Source organism: Periplaneta americana, chromosome 13 (assembly GCF_040183065.1).
Source record: "Periplaneta americana isolate PAMFEO1 chromosome 13, P.americana_PAMFEO1_priV1, whole genome shotgun sequence".
Lineage (NCBI taxonomy): Eukaryota > Metazoa > Arthropoda > Insecta > Blattodea > Blattidae > Periplaneta > Periplaneta americana.
In genome coordinates this window covers 63,096,921-63,122,637 of record NC_091129.1, presented here as the reverse complement: position 1 = coordinate 63,122,637, position 25,717 = coordinate 63,096,921, and the positions used below count along the sequence as shown (strand labels likewise).

Sequence of the window (25,717 nt, the reverse complement as noted above, 5' to 3'; positions counted from 1 at the left end):
TGTAAGAGATAAATTTTGAAAATATGTAATTTTTTTTTTAAATGTGAATAGCTCAAAAACCATTTAGCTAATCATAATTGAAACTTTATGCAAGAATACTTATAGTGTATGAAGTGTACAAAATATGAAGTCTCTACTTTAAAAATTGTAGAAAATAGAAATGAGTAATGATTGTGATTATATTTGTTTCGTGTATTATTATTATTAAAGATGGCCGACACAAAAATGCTACTATTATTTCTAGTTTAACTTCTGTCTTCTTCGATCCTATACACCTGCTTATTGAATATTAGACTTTACTAGTAAATTTATTCACAATGTAACAATGAAGCAGTAGTATTTTATTTAATGATGCTTTCAACTGCAGAGATTGTTCAATGTCAAAATTCAACGTGAGCCAAAAACTGTTGGCAAATTTTGCCTAGAACCCTCTATTAGGTAAAGGGTTCTTTTACATCTTGTAAATCTATGATGTGCGCCTCCCAACTTTACTTCCCTTCACAAGGAAGCCATTCTAATGATTTAATCATTCTTTAAAATCCGTTGTCCTCAGCCGAATTTGAAAACACATATCTGGGATCCAATGGTTATTAATCACAAGATTAAAGCAACTGCAACAATGACACACACATACAAACATATATAAAAATAAATTAACAAATTAACAACGACCTTGATACAATATCCTTCCAAATGTATTTTTTAATTCTTTTCTACTGTAAAAGCCAGTAAACTACGGGGGATCGGTGACACATTGAGCTAAGTGGTGCGGGAATAATACTTTGTAACTTTGTCTTCAGTACTTTATGAATGAATTTTGTGCTGTAAACTACAATAAACATTAGTCTTACACATATGTATAAGTAGCAAGATGATACACATGACGTTGATGAAGTATTTTTCAGTACCATTCACCAGTTACAGAGTTGAATCTGGAATCAGAAGTTTTGAGTACCACAGCCCTGAATTCTTTCCTGTTAATTCCATGATCATCTTGCTGGGGATCATTTATTTTCATTTAAAAATAAATATTATAGTTCTTTTGTCAGTTGAATGCAGTATGAATCTTATTTTTTCTTGTGTTAAGATTAAGAAAACAGGAACCTAATATCCTGCCTTTTGAATTTTATTGGCTTGTAAATGGAGCATCTTCCTAGCTTAAAAAACTATGCTCTTTTTACAGAGAATTAGATGGTTCTCAGAAACATCCTGAAAGCCATATGAAGAAAAAAATATATAGCCTCCATCCGGCATCTAAAGCTTGTCTTTCTGTAAATTAGCTTCAATATGGTAGATAAATTATATTACTGGTACTGGTATGTAGATAAACTGTCACTACCAAAAAATTTAGAATAAAGAAGAAATAAACCTTAAAACTGTTATCAATAATTAGAAATACTTAACTCGTTCTTGGGCACATTATTTCAAAGTAATTACCAAGACAAGAAACAAATACTATGACCTTAACATTATGATTCTTAAATGTTTTAAACTTATTTAACACTCAACTTATGGATAATATAGCCAAAATATTTCCCACATGCCATTACACAGCATCGTCATATTCATATTCTTATATTTGATGTGGTACAGTAATCCAATATATCTTCAATATGTATTTAAATAGCTGAATCCGTTTCCTGCTATTAAGACAATAGCAACATACTGACTTGCAATTATTCCACTGACATTAGAAAACAATATTTTCGTTCTTATCATAAATAGGGTTAACAAAATAACTACAAAAATTAAAACAACTGAACTCGTGAACAAAATGAAGGAAAGGAGATGGATGTTGATGTACAGATGGATGGTAAAAAAAATATATGTATACAAAACAAATGAATGGCAAGAAATATTGCTCAGGCACAAATTAATGACGAGACAAAAAAAAATATTATGTCTTTAGATTGAAAAGTAAGTCTGTGATTGAGAATGTTTACAATATAATAATTAAAAAAGAGCAATGTATTACATCATTACAATATGTTAAATAAAATGGAGTGACAGGTCTTATCCGTATCAATGATATTACTTCCTTTCAAAGTCAATATCATCATGAAATGATAAGGACTATATCACAGCCAAAATTTGCGTTTATAAAATAATTTGTGAATGGTGACAAAATAAAATTAAAAAAATTGTGCCAAAACTTAGAGGCTTCTACCACAATCTTTTCCCTATTTTCTTTGGTATCTTATTATAAATGTTGAGAGATGTTTCTGTTGCAATGAAAGTGCATAAGAAATACTCCAGTATTTGTTGCAAATGTAACAAAATAAGTTCAATACACAAAACACTATGCATATGCCTCATATGTTCTCAGAATTGTGAAGAGATAGGCCTATTCTGAAGTTCAGAGTACTACCACAGTCTGGTATATACAGTCACGAAGCTCAATACGTAGGGAATATGCATCCATAGATAGTTGCTAACCACTAGGATCGCTACTATTGCCTCATCACAGACAATTCGAATTAGTACCAGCACAGTCTATTGTTCCTAGTACCCTCAAAAACTCAAGCTTCGTGACTGCATATACTAGACTGTGGTACTACTGCAACGCAACTGTATGGATAATGTACGAAATTTCTAGATATAAAAACAAAAAAATACAATTTTCAAATGACAAAGGGCCTTAATTTTCCTTAATCCCAATTTTCATCAGCTCGAACTTTTCGAATAAAATTCGCTCTCGTATTTCCACAAAAATAAACTTCCATAGTATCGCACAGTAAGGCATATTCTATCCAATAATAACTTTTATCTTTATTGGTAGTCATTATATACGGATGTTAAAAGTGAAGCTATGATAAGCCAAAACAGGAAACACGAGTGTCAAGGTCATCACTATTGTTTACAGCTTCAGCAGAACTTTGTTATTGTATATACTGTGATTACCATGTTAGTCAATGCTATTTAAAGGCTTCAGTTATGTGTGTGATAATGATGAATTATTAAGCTTATTCTGTTCACATTTTCACTTTTGTATCTGATATATAATATTTTAGTTTAATACTACAGTTGTTTAGTCCAGAACTTTAGGCAAAAACGCAAACAGTCTTGCAATCCGAAAGCCAGGACATTTTGACTGAAAGAATATCAATTTAGTAGTGACATGTACGTACATTACAAAGAAAAATGAAATACAGAAGTTTTGTTTATAAATTTTCTACACAAAATGTTATACTGCTTCCTAGATCAAAATATGTCTCCACCTTCACACTTATCTTGTACACTTCCGGTCTTCCTAAATTTTCAAACAAGATTATATACACTGTAGAACAACTAAGAACTACGACATGTGAAGTTCTCTAAAAACCTTATCTAGACTTGTTGGACATAGTTAATGACTGTATGAAAAAAATTAATCACTGGCCATTGTATTGTAAACTAGGAAACAAATATTTCAATTACATGAACATAACAAAGAAATTCTTGCTCAACTGTGACTACCAGGTCCAGCAGGGAATTTAACTCCCTTATATTGGGGACTAGGTGAGTCCAACTGTCTTATGTTTACCCTGTTTTTTTATTTCATTATTTAACGATGATGTATCAACTATAGGGTTATAGGGTTAATTTAGCGTCAATGAAATTCGTGATAGTGAGATGAGGCCAAGGATTCGACATAGATTACCTGACATTCACTTTACGGTTGGAGAAAATTTCGAATAAAACCCAACCCAATCAAGTAATCAGCCAGGCAGGAATCGAAGCCATGCCTGAGTGCAACTCTGTATCAGTAGGCAAACACACTACTGTCTGAGCTATGCCAGTGGTTTGTTTATCCTGTTACCACAGCTTTTAGTTTCTTTTATTATTTTTTACTTTGTTATTTAACGATGCTGTATCAGCTACTAGGTTATTTAGCGTAGATGGGAGTGGTGATAGCAAGACTGTATTTGGTGAGATGAGGCCAATGATTCGCTATAGATTACCTGACATTCACCTTATGATTGGGAAAAACCTCGAATAAAACCCAACCAGGTAATCAGCCCAAGCGAGGATCGAACCCATACCAAGCGCAACTTCAAATCAACAGGCAAGCGTCTTAGCCGACTGAGCTAAGCTGGTAGTCTTAGCAAGCATACACAGTACATAAAATAAGTTCGTAAAACAGCTGTGGGATTAAATACAGCTTAGCAGTAAAGAAATAAAACAGAAGTATTGTATAAATGTAAATAAAGAGAAAGTAACAGAAGCAGTAGTTCATTTTCATGACACTAGGAATAAATATAGTAGTGAAATAATCATGAATAAATGAGAAGTGTGGTTATAATTTCTCAAAAGTAACAGCATAATTTAATAGTAAGTCAGGAACCTCTATTTTATCATTCTCAAATCCTGTTTGTGGCACCTAAAGCAGCCAACTGTTTATTTAGTCCCTTCTATGGGCCAATGGGAATAATCTGTGCAGGCGAAGTTGTAATTTAATTCATTTATGTAATTTATGTAATTTAAAATACATAAAAAATATTAATTTTCAAATAGCCTATTGACGTAATACAAACGTAAGATAACATTTTTCCTGAATATAAAAACTGGACTTCGTAGAAATATTTAAGATATGGAATTGTACCTGCTTTTGTTTCATAGCACAATGATATAACGAAGGATAAGATAATATCACCTGCATAGATGGTACAACCGCAGTAATAAAAATTGTCACAGAAAATAAAGCACGAAAATTAAAAATTTAGACTTATGATCATGGTGAAGAAATACATACAACAATCAAGGGGAAACTCGTACTGTGCATTACAAAATTTAAAATGCAAACTTCAGTGAAATAATGGTACATACCTGTTCAATAGGCCTAATGTAAACACAATTCTGATGAGGCAGTCATAGTGTGTATTTCATTCACCTCTAACCCAAACTACAAATCTAGAATTGGAGTGGTAGCAGACTTAAGTTTTAGTCGTTAAACAAGTAACTAATAACACTACATGCAATTTCAAAAATTTTCTTAACCATACCAACCATTTGAAAGCGAACTACTTGCAAAAATGATGAAGTGCTCAACAAATATAACCATTTCCAGTAAGACAGATCAATTCCACCAAATAACCAATATTTTTCTGTTTTCCCATCACACAAATTCAAAACGCACTTTCATAATAAGAGGAAGTTATATCATTTCTTTTTAAAATACTATAATTATTTTTACTGGTTTAACATTCATAGGTTCAGAACACTAGGCACTCTTTGTACCTAGAGTGTGTGTATAGATCTCTTCTGTAACAAAAATTAATTAAATATGCATATGCTTATAAAATCACAAAGAGCTGCAGATATATATGCGTACAATTTGTTTACAGAACATGACAATATATCTTAAAATAGCTAAATTTTAACAATCTGTTTTAGATTCAAATTCTGCAATCTGATGATAAGTTATGCAATTAAAACTAAAAAAATTCTAACTGATAACTCAACACAAAACCTAATTTTGAGGTAGGAGAGACAACAAGGTGGGAATTGTGACTGTTCTGAAGGAGCATTTTACAGGTCTGTTACAACGCAACAATAGCCAGACATTGCACAAAGATGAACTCGAGACACGTATTAGATTGTTATGATTATTAATACATAATAAAATATCCTCAACCGATACGATTTCTTATAACCACAGATCAGCCCATGTGATACTGGTGCTTTCGTGTCCTTAACAACCAAATCATATTACAGTCTAAATAGTTACTTTATATATACATATATATGTACACAACAACAATGTAACAACGACTGGTACAAAGTGGGGCAAGGAACGTCACCTTGCGACTTATATACAAACAAGTGTTACAGATCCACTGCTTACTTTTCAATCCCTGTCCTTGTTCGTGTCCAAGAGGCTCCTTGCACGTGACGCAGCTCATGTAGGCTTTACCTTATAAATTCTCACTCACTATTCTGTCCTGTAATAGTCAACACAGACTCTTAATCTTCAAATATGATACTTTTTAGATACATAAACAACTGTTAAAGATGTGTTTGCAATCTGACACGAGACTACTAAAATTTGAAATACAAATCAATTACTTACGATTTTTTAAAAATAAAAACGCGAACTGCATGACGACAAGAAGCATGACAGAAGATTTTGAGAGCTTGAAACGAAGAACAGGAAAAATTTATCGCTGAATTAAAATTTTATATAGCCTACAAATGTGAATAAAATGAGAGAGGAACTAGAACAAACTAATGAAGCAATGAAACATGCGGTTGGAGTACTACTTCCTAGCAAAAAAACTTATGTGGAAATATAAAATCTGTCAATATTGGTGAAAAAAAAAAAAACTACGCACATTAATACATGATTTGTGTTTTGTTAGGGAAAGAAATACTGTGACCTAATAACAGTGATGCAAACAAAATAAATGATGGATTGCAAGTTACAAACAATGCAATTTCAACAGAAGAATTTAACATATAATGCATGTAAATAACTATATCTTAAATACCACATGCTTGTTACTCATTACTTGGTACTGAAAACCAAGAACATCCATTTGTTGAAATTAAATTTATATTAAAACTACCAAGAAAATACAGAGTATATATTATTAAAACTGAGGGATAAGCAAACACACCTATTAGTAATTGTTCATGGCTAAAATTTTATAGTAGTTCTCTCTCCAATCAACCAGAGAGAATAGAGGATTTCTACTTGATAATTTAATATACTCAAGTTTCAAATTCTAATGAAACTATGTAAACAGGAAAAGGAACATTTTGAATGATTTCCTTTCCTTTAGAGCTCAGAATTCAGAATTATGCCACAAAAGCATTTGCATTACACATATTCTTTGCTTGAAATCTGGTATACTATAGTTTTTATTAACCCATATAGCTACCAGTTGATATATTTATTTTTTAACAACCCCTTCTGACTTTCAGTTAAAAAAAATATTTGCGATATATAACCAACAAATAAAATTATAATTATTTATATAAAGCATTATACTTGTTTAAAATTATTGTTACACTATCTTAACTCCGGATGTCAAGAAATTACAATTACATTTGTCTTCTGACTGCCTGAAATTTCACTCACTACCCAAATATTATTTTACGGTAGCCTACATTAAAAAATTGCATATTTGTTACGAATTTTTTGTCCAGAACTGAAATACAACATGTATGTATGTAAATACACACAAATATGAAATATGAAAAGATTTTTTACCTTCCCTTCAAAATAAATTTGCACTAACCATGATACGATACATTATAAACAATGTAAAGCTAACATTAGAAAGTATCTTCAACATGTTATGATTTCAGAACTTACAAAATTTCCAAATGACTACAAGCAAACTCACGACACCATCATAAAATTCAAAAGATGTTGCAAATTTCACAACCCAGCCATGAGGAATATTCCCCACTCTATCCTTATTTATTTAAATATTCACAATTCAATTACTGTACGTATATGAATCTAGGTGAGCCTCAAAATTATTATACAAGTGAAGGAGAAGAAGAGAGAAAGTTCTTCCTTCTGCAATTATCAAATTAAAATCAAGTATACAAAAAAAATAAATATGTCCTACTGCTGATCAGATTCTACAGATTATGTTTGCACTATTTCCAATAATTTTTAAAATGTTAACATTAATAGCTACTGGCTTTCATTAGATCCTGTAAGTAGCTTTCTAATGCATTTTACTGAAGACTTATCAATATTCCTAATATACTTTTACTCACAATTTTAACATACAGATACTAAATTTTGAAAGGCACTTACTATTAATGATAATTTTCAAGACAATCGTAGCTAGAATTTAACAAAGTGATCAAGAAATTCAATGGTTCAGTACGACCATAAAGTGCCCATGTGTTGCATTAACAGAATTAACTCCAAACCTAGACGATTCTAATAAGTGGTGCTCTTATGACAACACTGAAATCGCAATTGTGACAAAATACTTGAATTCAGTGGCTCCATTTGTGTCACATGGGCTGAAAATTCGATCATCCTTCAAAAACATATAAATATTGTAGTTCTCCAAAGAAACTTTTGTGCTTGCAGTTTCCATCATATTAGGTAAAATCAGTTTTCGTTTTCGTACGGTTTCGTGTTCGTAAACCTGTCTCACCTGCTGCTACACTATTTTCTATCCACAGGAGCAAGAGAAAGCTTTAGTGAAGAAAGCCAGTAAGCGCCTGGCATACAGTGAAAATGGAGAAATCGTTTTCATCACTGGCCTACCCTTCCAAGCAAGTAGACATGTCCATTCTGAAATGCCGGAGAGAGCCAAGTACATCTCAATGTCAGTATATACTTACTACTGCCAGACTATGGCTATATTTTTCTATGAAAAACTCGCGACTTCTCCACCTCCACTAGGCACTTGCTGGCCCATCCAGCTCACATCTTCTATCTTACAGGGCTCAAGCATGACTCCAACAGCTGGACATTCAACTGTGACTGATGTCCAGCAAAGTATTTCCCTTAGGCAACTTGCTATCAGCATTATGGACAGTATTAAAGGACAAAGGCCCATAAAGCCCAACTCCAGAGACTGAAGGCAGCTCTCGCGGTGTCTTGATGGGACCTGAGGATCCTCCCGCTGAGCCCCAACCTTCCCACATCTCTCCACTTGCCCTGCAGGATCCCTCAGAGATGAGCCTGGAATCCTGATGCTCCTCATCACCTGTGATTGCATCCACTATTAATGGCGCCTGCTGAACTACCAATCTCAGTGTCGAATCGCCTTGGTCTCCAGGATGGCCTGACAGGACATATTTGAAGAACTCGTACATAGACCAACATATTGCTGTTGAAGGCATCTGATACAGAACACGAGCAGTCATTCCGCGGAAATATCCTGAAGGTCCTCCAAGCTTATATACTGTCCGAATAGCATGGATAAGACCTGTTCCTCTATACGGCTCAGGTTGAGTGTTGAGAAGTGTCTTACAGACGTCCAGTGGTGTGGTCACTGCCGCAGCAACAGCTCCAGCAATGGCACCAGATACCATGTGAGCTACAGGGTTATAATGACGGTCCTCATTTGTTATGTTTTGAATAAATTCGTATGTCATGAAGTGAATACTCTGAAAGGGCACATTCATAGTCAATTGTGTTGTATAAGAGCGGTAAAATGCCCGAATTCCTTCTGTGCGGTAAACTTGCACTATGCAGTCCAAAACAGATTTATATGGTGAATTGTACATTTGTAATCGCTGCTTAACCACTGATTTTGTGATGATGAAGTTCCAATGAAGAGAAGACAGCATGAAAAAGAGTAAAATATATGCATTAATTAAAAATTATATAAGTATGATTATAATTACACATAAAACATGCTTCAAAATCATAATGATCAAAATTTCAAATTCAGAAGAATATTATTTATATTTTATCATAGACAATCACAGCCATTAAAAGTGTTACAGTTTTAAATAATGTATTTAGGAATTTGATTTTCAATTGCTGAGTACATACATAGACATTATTAGTTACAAACATGAAAATGAATTTCTTTTGAAAGACTATGAACTATATACTCTACACCAAACTTTCCTTCCCTTTTCTTTCTTTCTTTTCTCCAATATATATCAGAACTAGGCTTTTGGGTAATCCACCATGTCAATTTCAACGTTTCAGAACTACAACAGGTTCCATTATCAGGGCAAAAAGGTAAGATCGCAGTAGGCGAACTCTCTGGTCTCACTTTTTTGCCCTGAAGATGGAACCTGTATATGCAGTTCCAAAACACTGGAAATGTCAAGTTTGTGGTCACGGTGGATTGCCCAAAAAGCTTAATTCTGATCACAGTCACCGTAAAAACTCATAATTTTCTTCATATAATTTTAAAACATTTCATAACGAATTTTATTATTTACAATAATGACTAACACAATTTTCTAATTTTCAAATGCTAAAAATGAAGCTCCAAAAAGAAAATAAAAAGAACACAAATTACTACAGCTTATTTAAATCTGGCATGGCACATAAAAATTTCAGAACACTGTGGAATCTTTTAGTGTGTTAAATAACAATTTGAAACATTCTGTAACATAACAAAACTACCACGAGTAATATAAAAATTATCATTATGTTCAGAATAATAACAGTATTACATTACATCAAGATCAAGAAAATACGAACAAAGAAATTCTCAAAATTTTCTGGCAACATAAGAACGACATGAAAATTCTCAATAATAATAATAATAATAATAATAATAATAATAATAATAATAATAATAATAATAATAATAATAACAACAACAAGTGTAGAAAAAAAGGAGTATGTTCATTTCAGTCACATCAAAATATTCAAAATTCCAATAAAAAAAACCAGATTCACAAGAGTACTTTCAATGGCACTTCTGGGCAACTCAGGTAACTCAATTCAGCAAAGAATGTGACAGCCTATGAAATATGTGGTGTAAAAATTGGCTATAGATTAGATTTATATTTTCTCTGTCGCTCTTATTCCACTACTGTGGCAGCTGCTACATATGGTAGCAGGTTTGCGCTACCACCAAAATTTTTCTCATGAAATGTTTTAATTTTTGTTTGTGAGTGCTACTATTTTTAAATCGACATTTTATTATCTTTACATTTATATAAGTTTTAACCTGCCTGGCATCTATGGGCTTTCAATTGTGACGAGAACTTCATTGTTTGTAGCAGCCTTGTTAGGTAGCAGCTACCTGAAGAAAGACAGACTTAGATTTGTGCGGTGGTTGAGAGGCGCGGTGGTTGAGAGGCGCGATGGGAGAGAGGCATGGTTTAACTTCCATAAGCTCAATGCTTTGTATACACAAAAGTTTTCATTGCGGAGTTTGGTTCAACTGTAAAGATGGTCAGGGTTTGTCTCGTCTATATGCATCTAACTGGGCTACAATATTAACATTACCGAAACATACAAATTATCTTTCGGCCACCATTTCATCCAGAATTCAATGTTCTTGCACACAAAAAACTTGATCTGCTTCTGGAATGTACGAGGACCATATTTGCTGGAGAATATAACTTATAAGAAATACCGACACAATTCACCAGACATCAGGCTACATATACACTGAAGAATGACAGTTTTTTTTTTTTTCTGGAGCTCTTTTCTTCCATCAAGTGTTGCCACATGCTGATATTCTATATAATCAGCTACAAATTTATCTAACTGTAGTTAAAACCTAATTTCAGTCCTTCAAACGAGGAATGTTTAATGCTAGAAGCACAGTAGATGAACTGTCGAATGTACAGACAAAAGAAAGAGAGATGAAGACGAAAGGTCTGTACGGCAAAGGGAAGCCAAAGAAATTTGCGATGTGATCAAAATGCGAAGCTAAAGGAAGGTTCAAATTTACTGGACATCTTCTGCAGCATCCTTTTTCTTCCTTGAAAAGTTCTCACATTACAGTGAAAGGTTTCCAGACAATCTATTCAAACTATCCAGCGATTATTTATTACTCATATCTGGATTCGAAAAAGATTAGGATGGTGTCATTTATGCAAGACAAAAGTTTAGAAACATGCCTGGTTGTTTAAGTCTTTTGGATTTCACTGGACTGAATAATCGTTCAGAGACCTCCTGTGAATGTGTGAAGCTGTTGAATGTGCTAATTACAATTCCTGAAGCATATAAAATCATTTCTAAGAAATATCGTGTCCCAAGACAGACTGTCAGTCCTAGCAATGCTGCCCATAAAGTGAGACTACATCCTGAATATCCCAGACTTCAACCAGCGAGTAATCGAGAGTGGCAAGGTGAGAGAGTGGATTTTCTTTTTAAGTAAGGAATGTGAATTTGTTAGGATATATTCACTCTATTTCCATCTAAATATTTGCTTTATATTTCATTGAGCAACGATCCATTAATTGACATTAGAATGTTACATACATTTTTGTCATTCTTTTTAGAAGTAAGTTTTTCTTTAGTTCATATGCTGAAGTGCACCACCTGGTTCAGAAGTCACGAGCCACCACTGTTCCAATATTATCTCTACTGTTACATTACTGATTAGTAATTCTACTTAAGCTCCTGTAGTCTGAAAAGTCGTCGTCACCACCATCACCACCACCAAGAATTAAATCATGATTGGTTTTTGGTTTGTTACGATTTCTTCGAACCTAATATTGGTCTCTCCAACTCTTCCATGAATGCCCCAAATCTTTTCTTCCATCTAATTTGTACTGAAAAGTTTTCTTTGGAGATTTGTCAGTCGTCCATTCTATTTAGATAGTCCAGCCAATTTGTCCGGTATTGGTCAACTGTGTGTAAAATATTATTGTGTAGGTGTTGACGTTAGCTTCATTCATTTTCCAATCCATAAGGGAGTAATCAGCTACATGTATTAAGAATATCATTTCAATTGTTTAGATTTTTTATAATTTTTTTTCTTTATATTTTTTTAATTCTATTTTCTGTTTCATACAGCAGCACTGTGATCATGATCATTTTATAGAATTTTAGACAGGTACGTTTCATTGTTAAGAGAATCCCTCTTTTAAATCTATATTTTGTATTAATAATAGACTGAATTTTTTAGATATGTCGTCATTATTGTTGAATGATAAAGCCATAAGAAGACTTGGGAACTGAGAATTATTAAATTATTATACATACACAATGCTGTCTATGGACCAAAGCTTTCCAGATTACATTTAAGCAGTAAGAGCGTTTAAATAACTAATGTTGTTATTGCAACCAGCTCCTCACCTACAATAAACATACTGTAATTCTCTCATAGCTTATAATTAATCCATGCACAGTTTAACTCTGTGACAAAAATACAGTCTGCAGAGATGTGTAACATTATTCTACAGACCCTTAAAAATTTGTATTTTTCAGGCAATAAACAATATTGTTATTATATGTAAAAATTATTAAAATTTATAACATTAGTTTCGTACCTATCTTCACGCAGGGAACTTGTGGACTTTTTCCTTTTTTTTATTTAGAAGACCATCACCATCCTGTCTTTTGTGCGAAAACAGTCAAAATTGTAGTGCATTAAAAGACTTTCAGTATAAGTCAACAGGTGAACTCTACGGGGAAGTACATAGACAAACGACTTTGTGTCAAGTGTCTGGGCATTAAATTAAATAAATACATTATTTAGCAGACTGAGATTTATCAAAGGCTCATAAAGGAAATTCCTATTTTAAAAAAAGTGTTATATATAACGAAAGTAAATTGAAAATAAGAAAAATGAGATTAGTCAATAAAAGATTTTAACTATGAAAACTGAGAGAGTCATCTGAGTTTTCAGTCTGTAACTATGACGTTATGAACAATCTGCAGAGACCAATTAAATTAATTATATATCAACGATATTAAATGTTATTAATTTTTATTCGGAATATGCAGTTTATTGCTTTCGCGTGTTAATATTAGGTACAGTACCGTGTTGATTAGTTTCAGCCTGTTGTGGGCTATCCTCAGAATATCTGTACTGTACCTAATATAACACGCGAAAGCAATAAACTGCATATTCCAAAGTGATGTAGTGTTAAAAGTTGTGTAATCAAGATGTATAATTTTAATTCAGCTAGAAGTCCCAGTTTAGGCATACCTATGTGGTAAAACAGAGATAAATGACATTCTGTAAAAAATATAATAATTTAGTTCACCCTTAGGATGGCATCCAGTTCTTCCTAACATTTATTAGTACTCGCATAGGGTGTTACTACACCCCAATCAATAATAATCAACGTTTTGAACTTAATATTTATTTCATTATGTGTATTTGTTTAGATCAGCCCTGGGCATAAGGAGTGAAAGGGATCGAGAAACCCTTGCTATGTCCTTTTTGCTTACACCACCTTACAAACAAACATGCAGTAAGGTTCTGTGCATCAGTGGTGGGTTTTAGACGGCCAGTGAGAGGTGAAAGTTCATATAAGCTATGATGCCCACCTGATACAACCTGTCACTGACGACCTTGTCTGATCATACCACATCAAAACATTACCGGTACTATCTCAGTCTGGGAAGGTGGAGTGGGGAATTAAGGGGTGGTCTGCAGTGACTCAATCGAGATAATAATGCCCAGGCCTGTATAGATACTGTTAAAAGGATCAACTTGCAAGTCATTTTCAAATTTTAAATACCAGTATAATATATTATAGGGTTAATAAAATTAGCAAAAAAAAACTATTTTATAAATTCTAGAAGTCTAACACCTAGCAGACACTGCTCCATCAAATCGTCTTCATTGCCTCTGCACTTTCTGAATACACTTACACACAAACAGGGTAATAATTACACTTGAAAACAAGAGGTATCAAAAGAAAAACCCTGTTAATTCACTGTGTCACTGATAAGCTGATCCAAGCTTCCGAAGTATTTCTCAGAAGCCAACAACAATGCCTATGCTATTAAAACCTAATGGAACAAAACTGGTTATTTCTGTCTCTAGACAAAGCTTAAGACATTTCTGAAAGGTATTGAAGGGCACGGCATTTTAAATAAAACAATTTCCGATGTACAGTGGTCTATATAGAAGTGGAGTGCATGTACATCCCGAGCGAGTTCTCAAGGGTTGTGCATTCACCTCTACAGTTCTTACACTCACTTGAGTATTACTCATGTTAACCAATTAGGTTATGTTTGTTACGTCACCTGCTTCGCGATAAAACGGCATAAGTGAACACTGGCACTTCCTGTAATTGCATAATATAATTACCTAATTTAATATTTTCTTACAAATCCCAAATCTAATGATAAATGGATATAATCAAATTTTTCGCTCTAAATTAAGTGTACCTAAGTTAGAATTAAAATGCATACATATACAAAAATATGTTTTTCTTTTCTAGAGGTAGCAAAGCAAATTTTGAAACCCACGAAGTGTGGGCTGCGTAGAAAATGAAGAAGAACTAAATGAATTTCACGCATTCTTTAAATACTTTGCATTCAGCATCTGGAAAGGTAAATAATTGGTATTTTATGCACTAAAATCTAATTAAATATAAAATCTCAAAGTATCATTGAATTAATAAGGAAAATATTTGGTTTGCAGTAGCTACAGCAAAAATTTTCACAATTAATATTAATGCCTATTCAAGTTTTAATTAAACAATATTTAACAAAATCAAATATAATTTTAGAATGTAATGAAAATACACACAATTTAAAATATCCATAACAAAATTGTCGACTGTGAGTAAATGCAGTTAGAGTTCCATATCACTAAATCAGAATTTATTCTGACCTCCTATAGAAAATACGAGAATGTTCAGTTTTAAGGAATTCTTTAAATATTAGATTACAAAGTATTTTATACAAAAAACTTTATTGAGAAAAAAATAGAGAATGAACCTAGTTCCATTCAGTTTGTAGACCTATCAACAGATTATCTACAACTACAATGTGGTGGGTAAAAGAAGAGAATGCGCAGAAGTGAAAGAAAAATTTCATTCGGCATTAAGAACTGTTACAACATATTTGTTTCTATTTTACCTTATGAAAATAAGTAGATAAATACAGTACTAGCAGACTATAATGAATGTTTTTGAAGCAGTAAATTAAAATAATTTGTATGTTTATATTAAACTAGTTTTACAAACTAGCTTCTTGATTAGACGACAGGATTAACCCTCAGCAAGCAGACATAACTTATAAGATGTGGTGAAGGCATGTAAAAATGGTACTGCAAACAGCTTTCAAGAGACCCAAAACACACTGTGATATCAGAAAGATGATTTATCCTGAAGTTGGGAAAAGATTAATAGGTTTAAAGCAATGAAGTGACAGAATTTTAACTAAAAAAGAAAAATTATGTTTCAAGAGAAAGTACAACTAAACACAAATGATTCTAACATATCTTTTCCTATAGGTGTGTATCAGGTTTTAGTTCTGGTAATTTTTTCTTGCATGTCCCATATCCATGGCAGGTTTTGTAGGTAAAATAAAATAAACTTATTTCCTTCCATTGTTAAAAAAAATGAAGATTTCCTTTGTGTAAACGAAAATGGAAACTATGATTGCTTCTGGGCAATGTGTAACATATACGTGTACACACGTATATAACAATGTGCAAAGATTATTTCTTCCTCGTCAGCATGAATAATTGCAGTCACATTTTTAAATAAAATGAGTTGTTTTTACAGGATATTTTGATAATAAATTACTGAACAATAAGAAACCAACCCAAACCATCCAAATCTAATAAAACTGTAATTATATTAGGACTAATAATGAAAAATATTCTGTTACAGGAATGTATTTATATATTTCTCAGAATCAGGAATGAGAAATCATATCCTCTGCAAATCTTTTATTCAGCAGTCACTCAGTTACTGACAAAGTTATTATGGGCAGTCATTTAATCTTAATTTTAAAGTAATTATTTTTCAACAATGCAATATGATATGCATAATAAGTTTATTATATTTCTTATATATCATTGCACCTACTAAACAGAAGAAAGATAACTAAACTTCTATATAGTAAGAAGGGATTCCAACCAACTTTTGATTTTACTTATAATTTTAAAATATTAATAATGATGAGTAGTTTATTACAGAATAATTAACTGAAGATACAAGACTATTTAAGTTTGAGTCGGGCTACACTCATCACTGTCTTTTACAAAGGTTGCAAACAGAGGGTTTTCCTCATAGACAGCACAACACACACATGATGCTATAGTGAACACTTTGCTACATTTCTGTTGCACATTTTATCTTGACAAATTGTAAGTTATGAGACTAACAAATTGAAGGAAATGTTAAGGAAACCGACAACAATAAATTCGTTTCCACTGTACGATATGTAAGTTTTATCAATGGTCTTTGACCTTACACATGGAGCAATGATTGACATGTTTTCGAATTTTCTATACAACAGAATGCTATTCTTGGCTCATCAAGAAATATTTGTTACAGAGTACTATGCTATGTTACAGATAAAAGCTGTAAGTGAAGCATGCTACCATTTAGCTTTACCTTAATTGAAAATACATGTTTCTGGTGGTAATAAAAATCACATTTGTACAACACAGCTACTTTATCACATCCTAGACAATGTCAAGTTTCTGTAGGCTCATTTTTTAAATGAAGAGTCAAAGCAAAAAAGATTGGTCTTTTAGAAATTAATTGTCTGTGAATATCTTTATATTCAACTACCTTCCTCCTTAGCAGTACGATTATGTTCAACATATTATTACCTGTACAAAAATATATTGTAAACGTCGCATATTTGATTATGTTTTACATAAAAATTAAGCATGATTAGGTTTGTAATCTATATGCACAATGACGTAAGTTCTGCCAGGACTGGAAATAAAGAGATTGTGTATCTGAATATAATAATTCTCAGAGTAAACAAAAAGATAATATCAACCAATATGTCTCTAACTAGCTACTGAATGATATTATAGGTAGAGCCAGCATTCTTGATTCGCGCAATTTATTAATGACAGTTTGGAAGCAAGTTATCAATAAATCATATAATTTGGTTTCTTTATTGGAACTGGAGTGTAGTGTATGGATCTTATTACATTACACTGTACAGTCACTACAAATAACATACATTTCTTATTTGCTATGTCTACATTTAGTCTAATACACTTAATTTAGTTTATACATGAAAGACGTGAATGAAAGAGATAATCACTTCCTAATTCTTTCACTCCTGAGTACACATTCATCGTCGGTTGTGTTGTTTTTCTCACTTGTCTTGTTCCAAGTATTGTTGCTTTCAGCACCATTCTCGTGAATTGAGGATTCTTTGGATGGTCTGTTCAACAATTCCGCCCTTTTCATAATAATGGTTTTTAATTTCAATATGGCAACACACTCTCTCCCATTATGTTCCAACAATTACCCTCAAATGTTTTGTCAACACATGCTGAAGTTTGGAAGTAGTACTCCAACTTGCCACCAACTACTCTACACCCCCCTTTCCAGACTAATTCAACGAGCTTAAATTTGGAAGTAAGGCAGTAAACTAAGAGCTGTAAGACCATAATCTAATAACTGATCAATCAATTATTATTTATGTGCTGTTTTACTGTATGGACTTTAATTATGTCATAAAATCTCGTTTTTGTTTAATTTTCACTGACTGAAATTACATTTTGTATTTAATATGCTATCATATGAGTCTTCAAGGAGTTAGATGTGGGTGGTTTGCCTATTACAGTATCGTGGAATGACGCATTGTCGAAAACTAGGACGAAATTGGGGGTAAATTATGAATTAACATTGTTCTGAGCCATTTCGTATAATTTTCTTCTTATATTAGTGGAAATCACCTGTCTTTTGCCTTGATTTGTAAATTACTATGTCTTCCACATGCATGAATTATAATAAGTCGCCTACTTTCGTTATAGATGCCAAAACAATGGAATTACTACCATCAATCCCACTTTTTGGGATTATAAGGTTGCTGTGGATATAGATTTCAACCAAATAAAAAATTCTGTTCATATTCAGCTCTGTTTTTGATGACACATCAAGTAAGATTTGTGTTTAGTTTTTCAATAAAATTTCCTCAAATGTATTTCGTTTATACTGACCTAAAATCAAGGCTTTTCTCAGCTTGTCTTACTTAGACTTGTGCAGATCTCATGAAAGTCAATATAGTCTAACAATTTGGGCAACAATTTGCTCATCATTGGAATAGAATCCCCTTGAAGGTATAAATTGTTGAATAGTAATGTCAACTAAAACTTTTAACAAAATCGTTATTTCCATAGATTTTTTGGAGGCAATGCGTTTCTTTCTTACTTCTTAATATGTGTGTTCAGCTATAAGCTGATTACATGATGTCCACTGTAAATCAAATATCAAATTTTCCATAGCTGTGGATTGGTAAGAATTTCATGTAGCGAGTAGTTTTTCATTCTTTCCTGCAGTGTTTCCTGGGTGTGATGAAATACCTGTCTCCTCATTTCTTTCGCCATTTCAAACTGGTCTTAATTTGTTTGAAAAATACTGCTGTAAGCCCTTCTTTACTTTTTGCTTCTTCTTTCAGGAAATCATACACGTTACTAACAATTTTCTGGCTTTGTACAATATTTTGCCACTCAATTCTGAAAGCACAGGAGATATAATTTTATACTATATTTCACCCACAAATATAAGATCGCAATGCTTACTTCTCAATCTGATAGACTGACTGTACTGGAGAGCAATTAGTGAGTAAGCATTTAAATAATATCGAGAATGTATGTTTGTTTTCTTAGAACGAGAGTGACCGCCGATCAAAAAATTAATGACCACTTGTGCATTCCCACCACATAGATCAATCCCCCTCCTCTATTCAAGGTCGATTGGTTTACCCAACATCTTTTCTCAGTATTCTGTGAATGCAGGTTGTAACAAGTTGTTGTTATGCATTTTGTGAGTGTTCAAAATGAACTGCATGATACAAAATCCCGCCAACTGTGAGATGAGAAGTGTTATTCGATTCTTGAACACTCAGAAGTTGAAACCTGCAGAAATTGATCTGAATGTCTCGTAGGACCACAAAGAGCAAGCACCAATCACTTGAGTGGCATCATTCCTCATCACCCAAAAAACCGCGAAAATTTAAACAGACTTTGTCAATGCAAAAAGTCATTGTGCCAGTGTTTTGAGAAAGCAAGGGTGTTCTCTTGGTGGATTTCATGCCAAAGGGCAGATCAGTATTGTGAGGCACTAAGAAAACTACAGTGAGTCATCAAAAACAAGTGGCATAGAAGCTTTCTCGCGATATTGTGCTTCTCCATGACACTGCTGCTGAAACCCAACACTTGCTGGACCAATTTGGGTGAGAGGTTTTTGATCATCCACCCTACAGACCGGATCTTGCTTCTAGTGATTTTCACCTTTCCACTAAGCTCAAAGAGTTTCTGGGCAGGAAGCATTTTGGAAGTGTTGACGAGTAGCAAAATGCAGTGAACAACTGACTTAATAGACAGGAGGCAGCTGAGTATGACAAGGGGATTCTAAAGCTCGTGGAAGATATGACAAAAGCTTAAAAGAAGGAGGTGATTATGTACAGAAGTGAAATAAGCTTCACTTATGTAAGGGAAATAATTTTTTTTAATAAACATTTGTTTTTAAAATTGTTACAGCCAAATGGTCGTTACTTCCGGGATTACTTTCGTACATGTCTGAGTTCTTATGCTTGAAATGCAAGAGGTAGATCTGCATATTAAGCAACCCGTACAAGCTTATGCATAAAAACCCTGAAGTCTGCTATACAGTTCAAAGCCAAGTTTATTGTGTATTTTGCAGTCAAATGAAAACCAATGGCAGTGCCAGCATATTTAATTGTGGGCTGAGGTGAGCAACACACTCAGCTTCATGGCAGCAATGATAGTTTCTGCAGCCATATAAGACAACACACACCACACACACAAAAGAGGAAGGGAGAGATAGACATTTATATTTTTTATTGGGTTATTTTACGACGCTGTATCAACATCTAGGTTATTTAGCGTCTGAATGATATGAAGGTGATAATGCCGGTGAAATGAGTCCGGGGTCCAGCACCGAAAGTTACCCAGGATTTGCTCGTATTGGATTGAGGGAAAACCCCAGAAAAAACCTCAACCAGATAACTTGCCCCGACCGGGATTCGAACCTGGGCCACCTGGTTTCGCAGCCAGATGCGCTGACTGTTACTCCACAGGTGTGGACAGGATATATATATATATATATATATATATATATATATATATATATATATATATATATATAGAGAGAGAGAGAGAGAGAGAGAGAGAATGTGTGTGTGTGTGTGCGCGCATGAGTGATTACTGTATGTATGTTAAAATTAAATTAAATCATGGTTTATTTAACGACGCAACTGCAGAGGTTATATCAGCATCGCCGATGTGCCGGAATTTTTTTTGTCCCGCAGGAATTCTTTTACATGCCAGTAAATCTACTGACATGAGCCTGTAGCATTTAAACACACTTAAATGCCATCGATCTCGGCCGGAATTGAACCCGCAACCTCGAGCATAGAAGGCCAGCACTATACCAACTCCGCTACTGAGGGCGACTTGTATGTATGTATATACAGGCCTGTATGCATGGGCAACATGGGCTTGGGGAGCAAATTCGTAGGGGGTGGCAAAATTTTGAGAAAAGAAAAGGAAAAAAAAAAGCTGAAAATAAATTTTCAATATTTTCTTACTTTGCAGATGCATGCATTAGGTAGCATATTTTAAAATGCTGTTACATGCCACTTTTTTTTTTTCCAGTTTGCTAAATATTTAAGATTTGCATAAGTTAGTTGGTGAGGGACGCAACATTTTTCGGGCCCATGAGCATAGCACTACCTACTGAGCTGTGTGCGTATGTGTATGCATGTGTATGATACACATGAGGATTGAAATGAAAGAACAGTCACACATCAAAACGAGCTGTCTTAAAGTTTAGCTTAATTTCGAAGTATTAAATGAGATACTTTTAAAACTTCTGAAATTTTATCAACATTACTGCATGTTTACGACGATTAAGTACTGTACCTTCTGCAGGATTCATAATAGCATCATGAAGAAGTGTTGCTACACATCCAGCTGCACCTGTGACAAAAATAAATGTTACAATAAACAACAGAATCCACTGAATAAACAAAGCTATACAACAACTATCTCTTTTTATCGCTTGATTGCTTATCAGTAGTCTTAGGAAGTTCATATCAAAATACTGTTTTCAGGTTGAGTGCAGCAGGCATATAGATCTACTGCACTAGCTCACTACACTCAGTTCATACAAACAACTCACAGTAAGTTATATCCGCAACTCTGGGTGGATGGATGACTTCAGTCACTACATTACAAAAATATGCACAGTATAGAAGCAATTTCATTACGTACTAATGTTAGCAGGGGAGCTATGCAGTTTAATGTGCGGTTTTCAACATAAAAGAAGTTGAATTCTCAATCACACGAAATTGAATGCAATTCTTAAAAAATTTGCTGGTAATAATAGTAACAAATGGAGTAACATTTTACTGGAAATTATGTAATGTGGAAATATAATCCATAAAACGAATAGTAGTTCAGGAACACTGTGCTATGACTAAAGACGCGGAATATCTATCTTTAAATGAGAAATACTACAATGAAGATAAAGTTTTCTTCAAAACCTGAGTCAAGAATACATAATTTTATCGATTACAGTACCAGTATGTACAATGTTGGTATATTGCAATATGCCTTTAAACAATAATTTAAATGCCTATAACAATCATTCTGCTGCAGTCCAGAAATGTGGACATGACTGAAGCCGTGAAATACAGTATTATGTGGAAGAATAATATTGTTCAAGTAAACATATACCAATTTGCAGATTTCCCTATAGTCATTAAACAAAATATGAAAAGTAGTCTTCAAATGAATTATGGGTTAAAATGATATGCCACTTAAGAGATGCACTATTAGATTCACAAAGCTATTGTTCACTTGATGAAATAGTAAGAAATACTACTGTATCATATTTCAGATTTGCTCCAGTCATGCAGTCATGTCTTGTGACGTAGGATGAACATATTTTTCCTATACAAATAGTTTTTCTCAATATAGAAGGAGTATTTCTTTTGATAAACTGAAAATGCACATTATTCAGTTTTGTAACAAGTCTACAGACATATCACTATGTATTTGATTTGTTGCTTTTATACATGTGTAAATTATTTTAGATTGAAAATTATGAAGGTTCTAATTGACAATTAGTGTATTATTATATTATTTCCTTGCTGTGTTTCTTGTTCTATGGTCATGGATCATTGGCACAAAGACAAGTTTAGTTATCATCCGACTGTACACGACTATTATGCTGGTTTGTTGATGTTTAGAGCTGTGTCACTAATGTTTATTCAGTAGAGGTATAGTCCAAGCTCGCATAACTTACTAGTTTCGGTACCAACTTCCTAGCTCCATTTATTACCAAATAAAATAATGCATTTTTATTAATATAATTGATACAAAGGCCTACGCCACACTTTTTAACTATGAAGACTATGGACAGTTGTCAGCAGTGTTTATTACCTGTCACATTCCTTAAGCACGTGATATACAAAACACACGACTTAAAAATGCCACGAATATCAATATTAATTGTATAAAGAAAAATAGGATGGATATATGAAAGGAAAGAAATAAACTTCTATCACGGAAAAACTAACCTCGTTTAAAACTAAAGGATGTAGAAAGAGGTGACTAACTCATACTGTGAATGACACGATAACGCCAATTGGGCTAATCTTTGAAGAAAGTGATGATGATGATGATGATGATGATACACAAACTTGAACAGACTAATGGATTCATACACTACGAACTTCACTTTCCATAATATTTCATGTAAATAATATTATCATTACATCCTCTGATCATATTTCTGATACAATTTCATGTTCATATTGTTACGCCTAATAATTACAATTTTCACCCAATGAAAAGTATTGCATGAAATCTGCAGAAGAAAGCAAAATTAATAATATAGTTAAACTGTTAATTGGTCCAAGAGATTGGGCCTCTGGTCTATTATAGATAGATTATCAGTCTATCTTACAGGAGGTTCGGATTCGAGTCCCGGATACTTTTGGTCGAATAGGTCGCAGTGAGTTTCATTTGGGATTCTTCCATTTTCCAAATACAGACATTAAACATTTCTCCATTCCAATATCATTTTTCTGGTCATTGGTTGGTAATATGTAAAGAAGGATGGTTGAAGGGGCATGTGAAATTGCCTGCATATGCAGCAGACCTTAGCACAGTCAGCCTATCTTGAGTTACTTTAATATGTCAGTGTAAATAAACAGGAGCAGCAGTTCAGAAATTCAACTGTCCATAATAGGAGATTCTGGTTAAAATTTGAGACGGTTCCTCGTATAGGATAAGGAGATTTTCATTAGATTAGTATTTCGTGTTAATATTCTCATATGGATAGTAAGAAGCATGGACGTGTAAGTTAGTTTCAAAATCTGAGACGGAAGTAACAGGTGGACAGGAAGACCGAAAGGAAGCTAGGCGGACAGGAAACATGTGTCCAGGCGTGGTGTTGACTGATGAGGGAATGTATGGACTTTGCCTGCGGGTGGTCAGTAAGATGACGCCAAGCCAGGTTCCAAAAGAGATGATCTGGTATATGTCAGAGAATAGGACGCCGGAAGTAGGAGATGTTCTAGTTAACGAACAATTTTTGAAGAACGCGTCTTAAGTGACGTAAGGGTAATCATGGCCAATCAGGATTCTTAATAGAGACACGTGATATATAGATAGGAGGGCGAAATTCTATGTTTGGTGGTTGAAAGTAGGGGATAGATTTGGCAGATAGACAGAAGGCAGATAGACAGTATTCGGAGAGGTCACACTCCACATATTCTCGGCAAACCTAACTCGGAAGTATAACAATTTACGGACTTAGAAATTTTTAGTGGGTGTAGTAAGAAGTCGTGTGTTGCATTATTATTATAAGTCTGAATTCTTTCCTCTCATCACGTTATCAACTGTCCGTTATATTACTGGTGTTTTATAGTACAAAAGATATAATTACGTGAACTCAGAAATTAGTATACCAACTTGCGGGAATTGAGAGCGAGATATTATACACTTGGACGCGCATTTCTGCTAATCTGAAACGAACACTTAATAATAATAATAAACGCTTTCATAGTTCTTACCAACAACTTCTGGTGTGCGCCTACATCATTTCAACCTACGAGCACGTCTCCCAAACCCCATGTCCCGACCGTTTTGCAGCTGACCTGGGAATCTCATACCTCTACCGGAGTAATCTCGAGGAGGCTGGCGCCCAAATTAATCAGTGTATATAATTAATTATTGACATCGACGAGCTTCCTCGAGATACTTTCCATATTTCGGAGCTGGCAGCCGAGGGCGACGACGACGGTTACAAAATTTGGCGTCCCAACGTCGGGCACGAGATGAGCAGCGAGGCCCGAATGAACAACGAGCTACAAGATGAACACCTGATGGCGTGAGGAATCCACGGCGGGGATCGACGCGAGAGCCGACAGCTGACGCAGGGTTAATGCGGCTCGAGATGGCAACAATGACCACGGCGGGGATCGACGCGAGAGCCGACAGCCGACGCAGGGTTAATGCGGCTCGAGATGGCAACAATGACCACGGCGGGGATCGACGCGAGAGCCGACAGCCGGCGCAGGGTTAATGCGGCTGATGGCAACAATGACCACGGCGGGGATCGACGCGACAACATCATGCAGACCCCGAGCAGCTTGCAGTGTCATGCATGTCAACGACCGACGGCCACAACACCGTGCAGACCCGAAACAGCTGAGAACAATGATGGACGGTGGGGGAGACGATCAACCAGGCGTAACCTAGAAGACGTCGATACGTAAGCATAAAGGGTTTCATTTCAATTGTTGTGTCCATATATATGTACATGTGTGTAATTCATTTTGGTAGGGTTTATTTTGTTTTTGAGTTTAAGGGGAATTGTTGAAGATATATTATATATTACATGTTGCTAAGGAGCCAGACTAGAAGTAAAAAAAAAATGGAGACTACAGCAGGGACGAGTACTAGCCAAGATAAAGAAAGTTCGCGAGGTTCGGACAATGCCATGTCGAATAATGTGTTAGAGCGGATATTGGAGCAGATGAATCAGATGAGGAACGAAATGATAGAAACTAGTAATAATTTGAAGAGTGAGATGGCTGAGAATAGTAGCAGGCTAGAGAGCCATACTAACAGGTTAGAGAGCCAGTTCATTAATTTGAGAAATGAAGTAGCCGGGAATTATAGGAAATTGGAAT

At 34.2% G+C, this 25,717-nt stretch overlaps 1 protein-coding gene across 5 annotated transcripts in view; it reads right to left on the bottom strand.

Moving 5' to 3' along the window:
- Positions 1 to 1,926: 1,926 nt before the first annotated feature.
- mfrn (mitochondrial iron transporter mitoferrin) overlaps positions 1,927 to 25,717 on the bottom strand; it is a 261,570-nt gene continuing 237,779 nt past the window's right edge. For all 5 annotated transcript variants that reach the window (XM_069843377.1, XM_069843378.1, XM_069843381.1 and 2 more), the window contains 2 exons: positions 21,435 to 21,491; positions 1,927 to 9,206 (listed from right to left, as the gene is read on the bottom strand). In XM_069843377.1, coding sequence (XP_069699478.1) covers positions 8,428 to 9,206; positions 21,435 to 21,491 — 836 coding nt within the window. In that variant the 3' untranslated portion in view covers positions 1,927 to 8,427. The remainder of the gene's footprint in view (positions 9,207 to 21,434; positions 21,492 to 25,717) is intronic.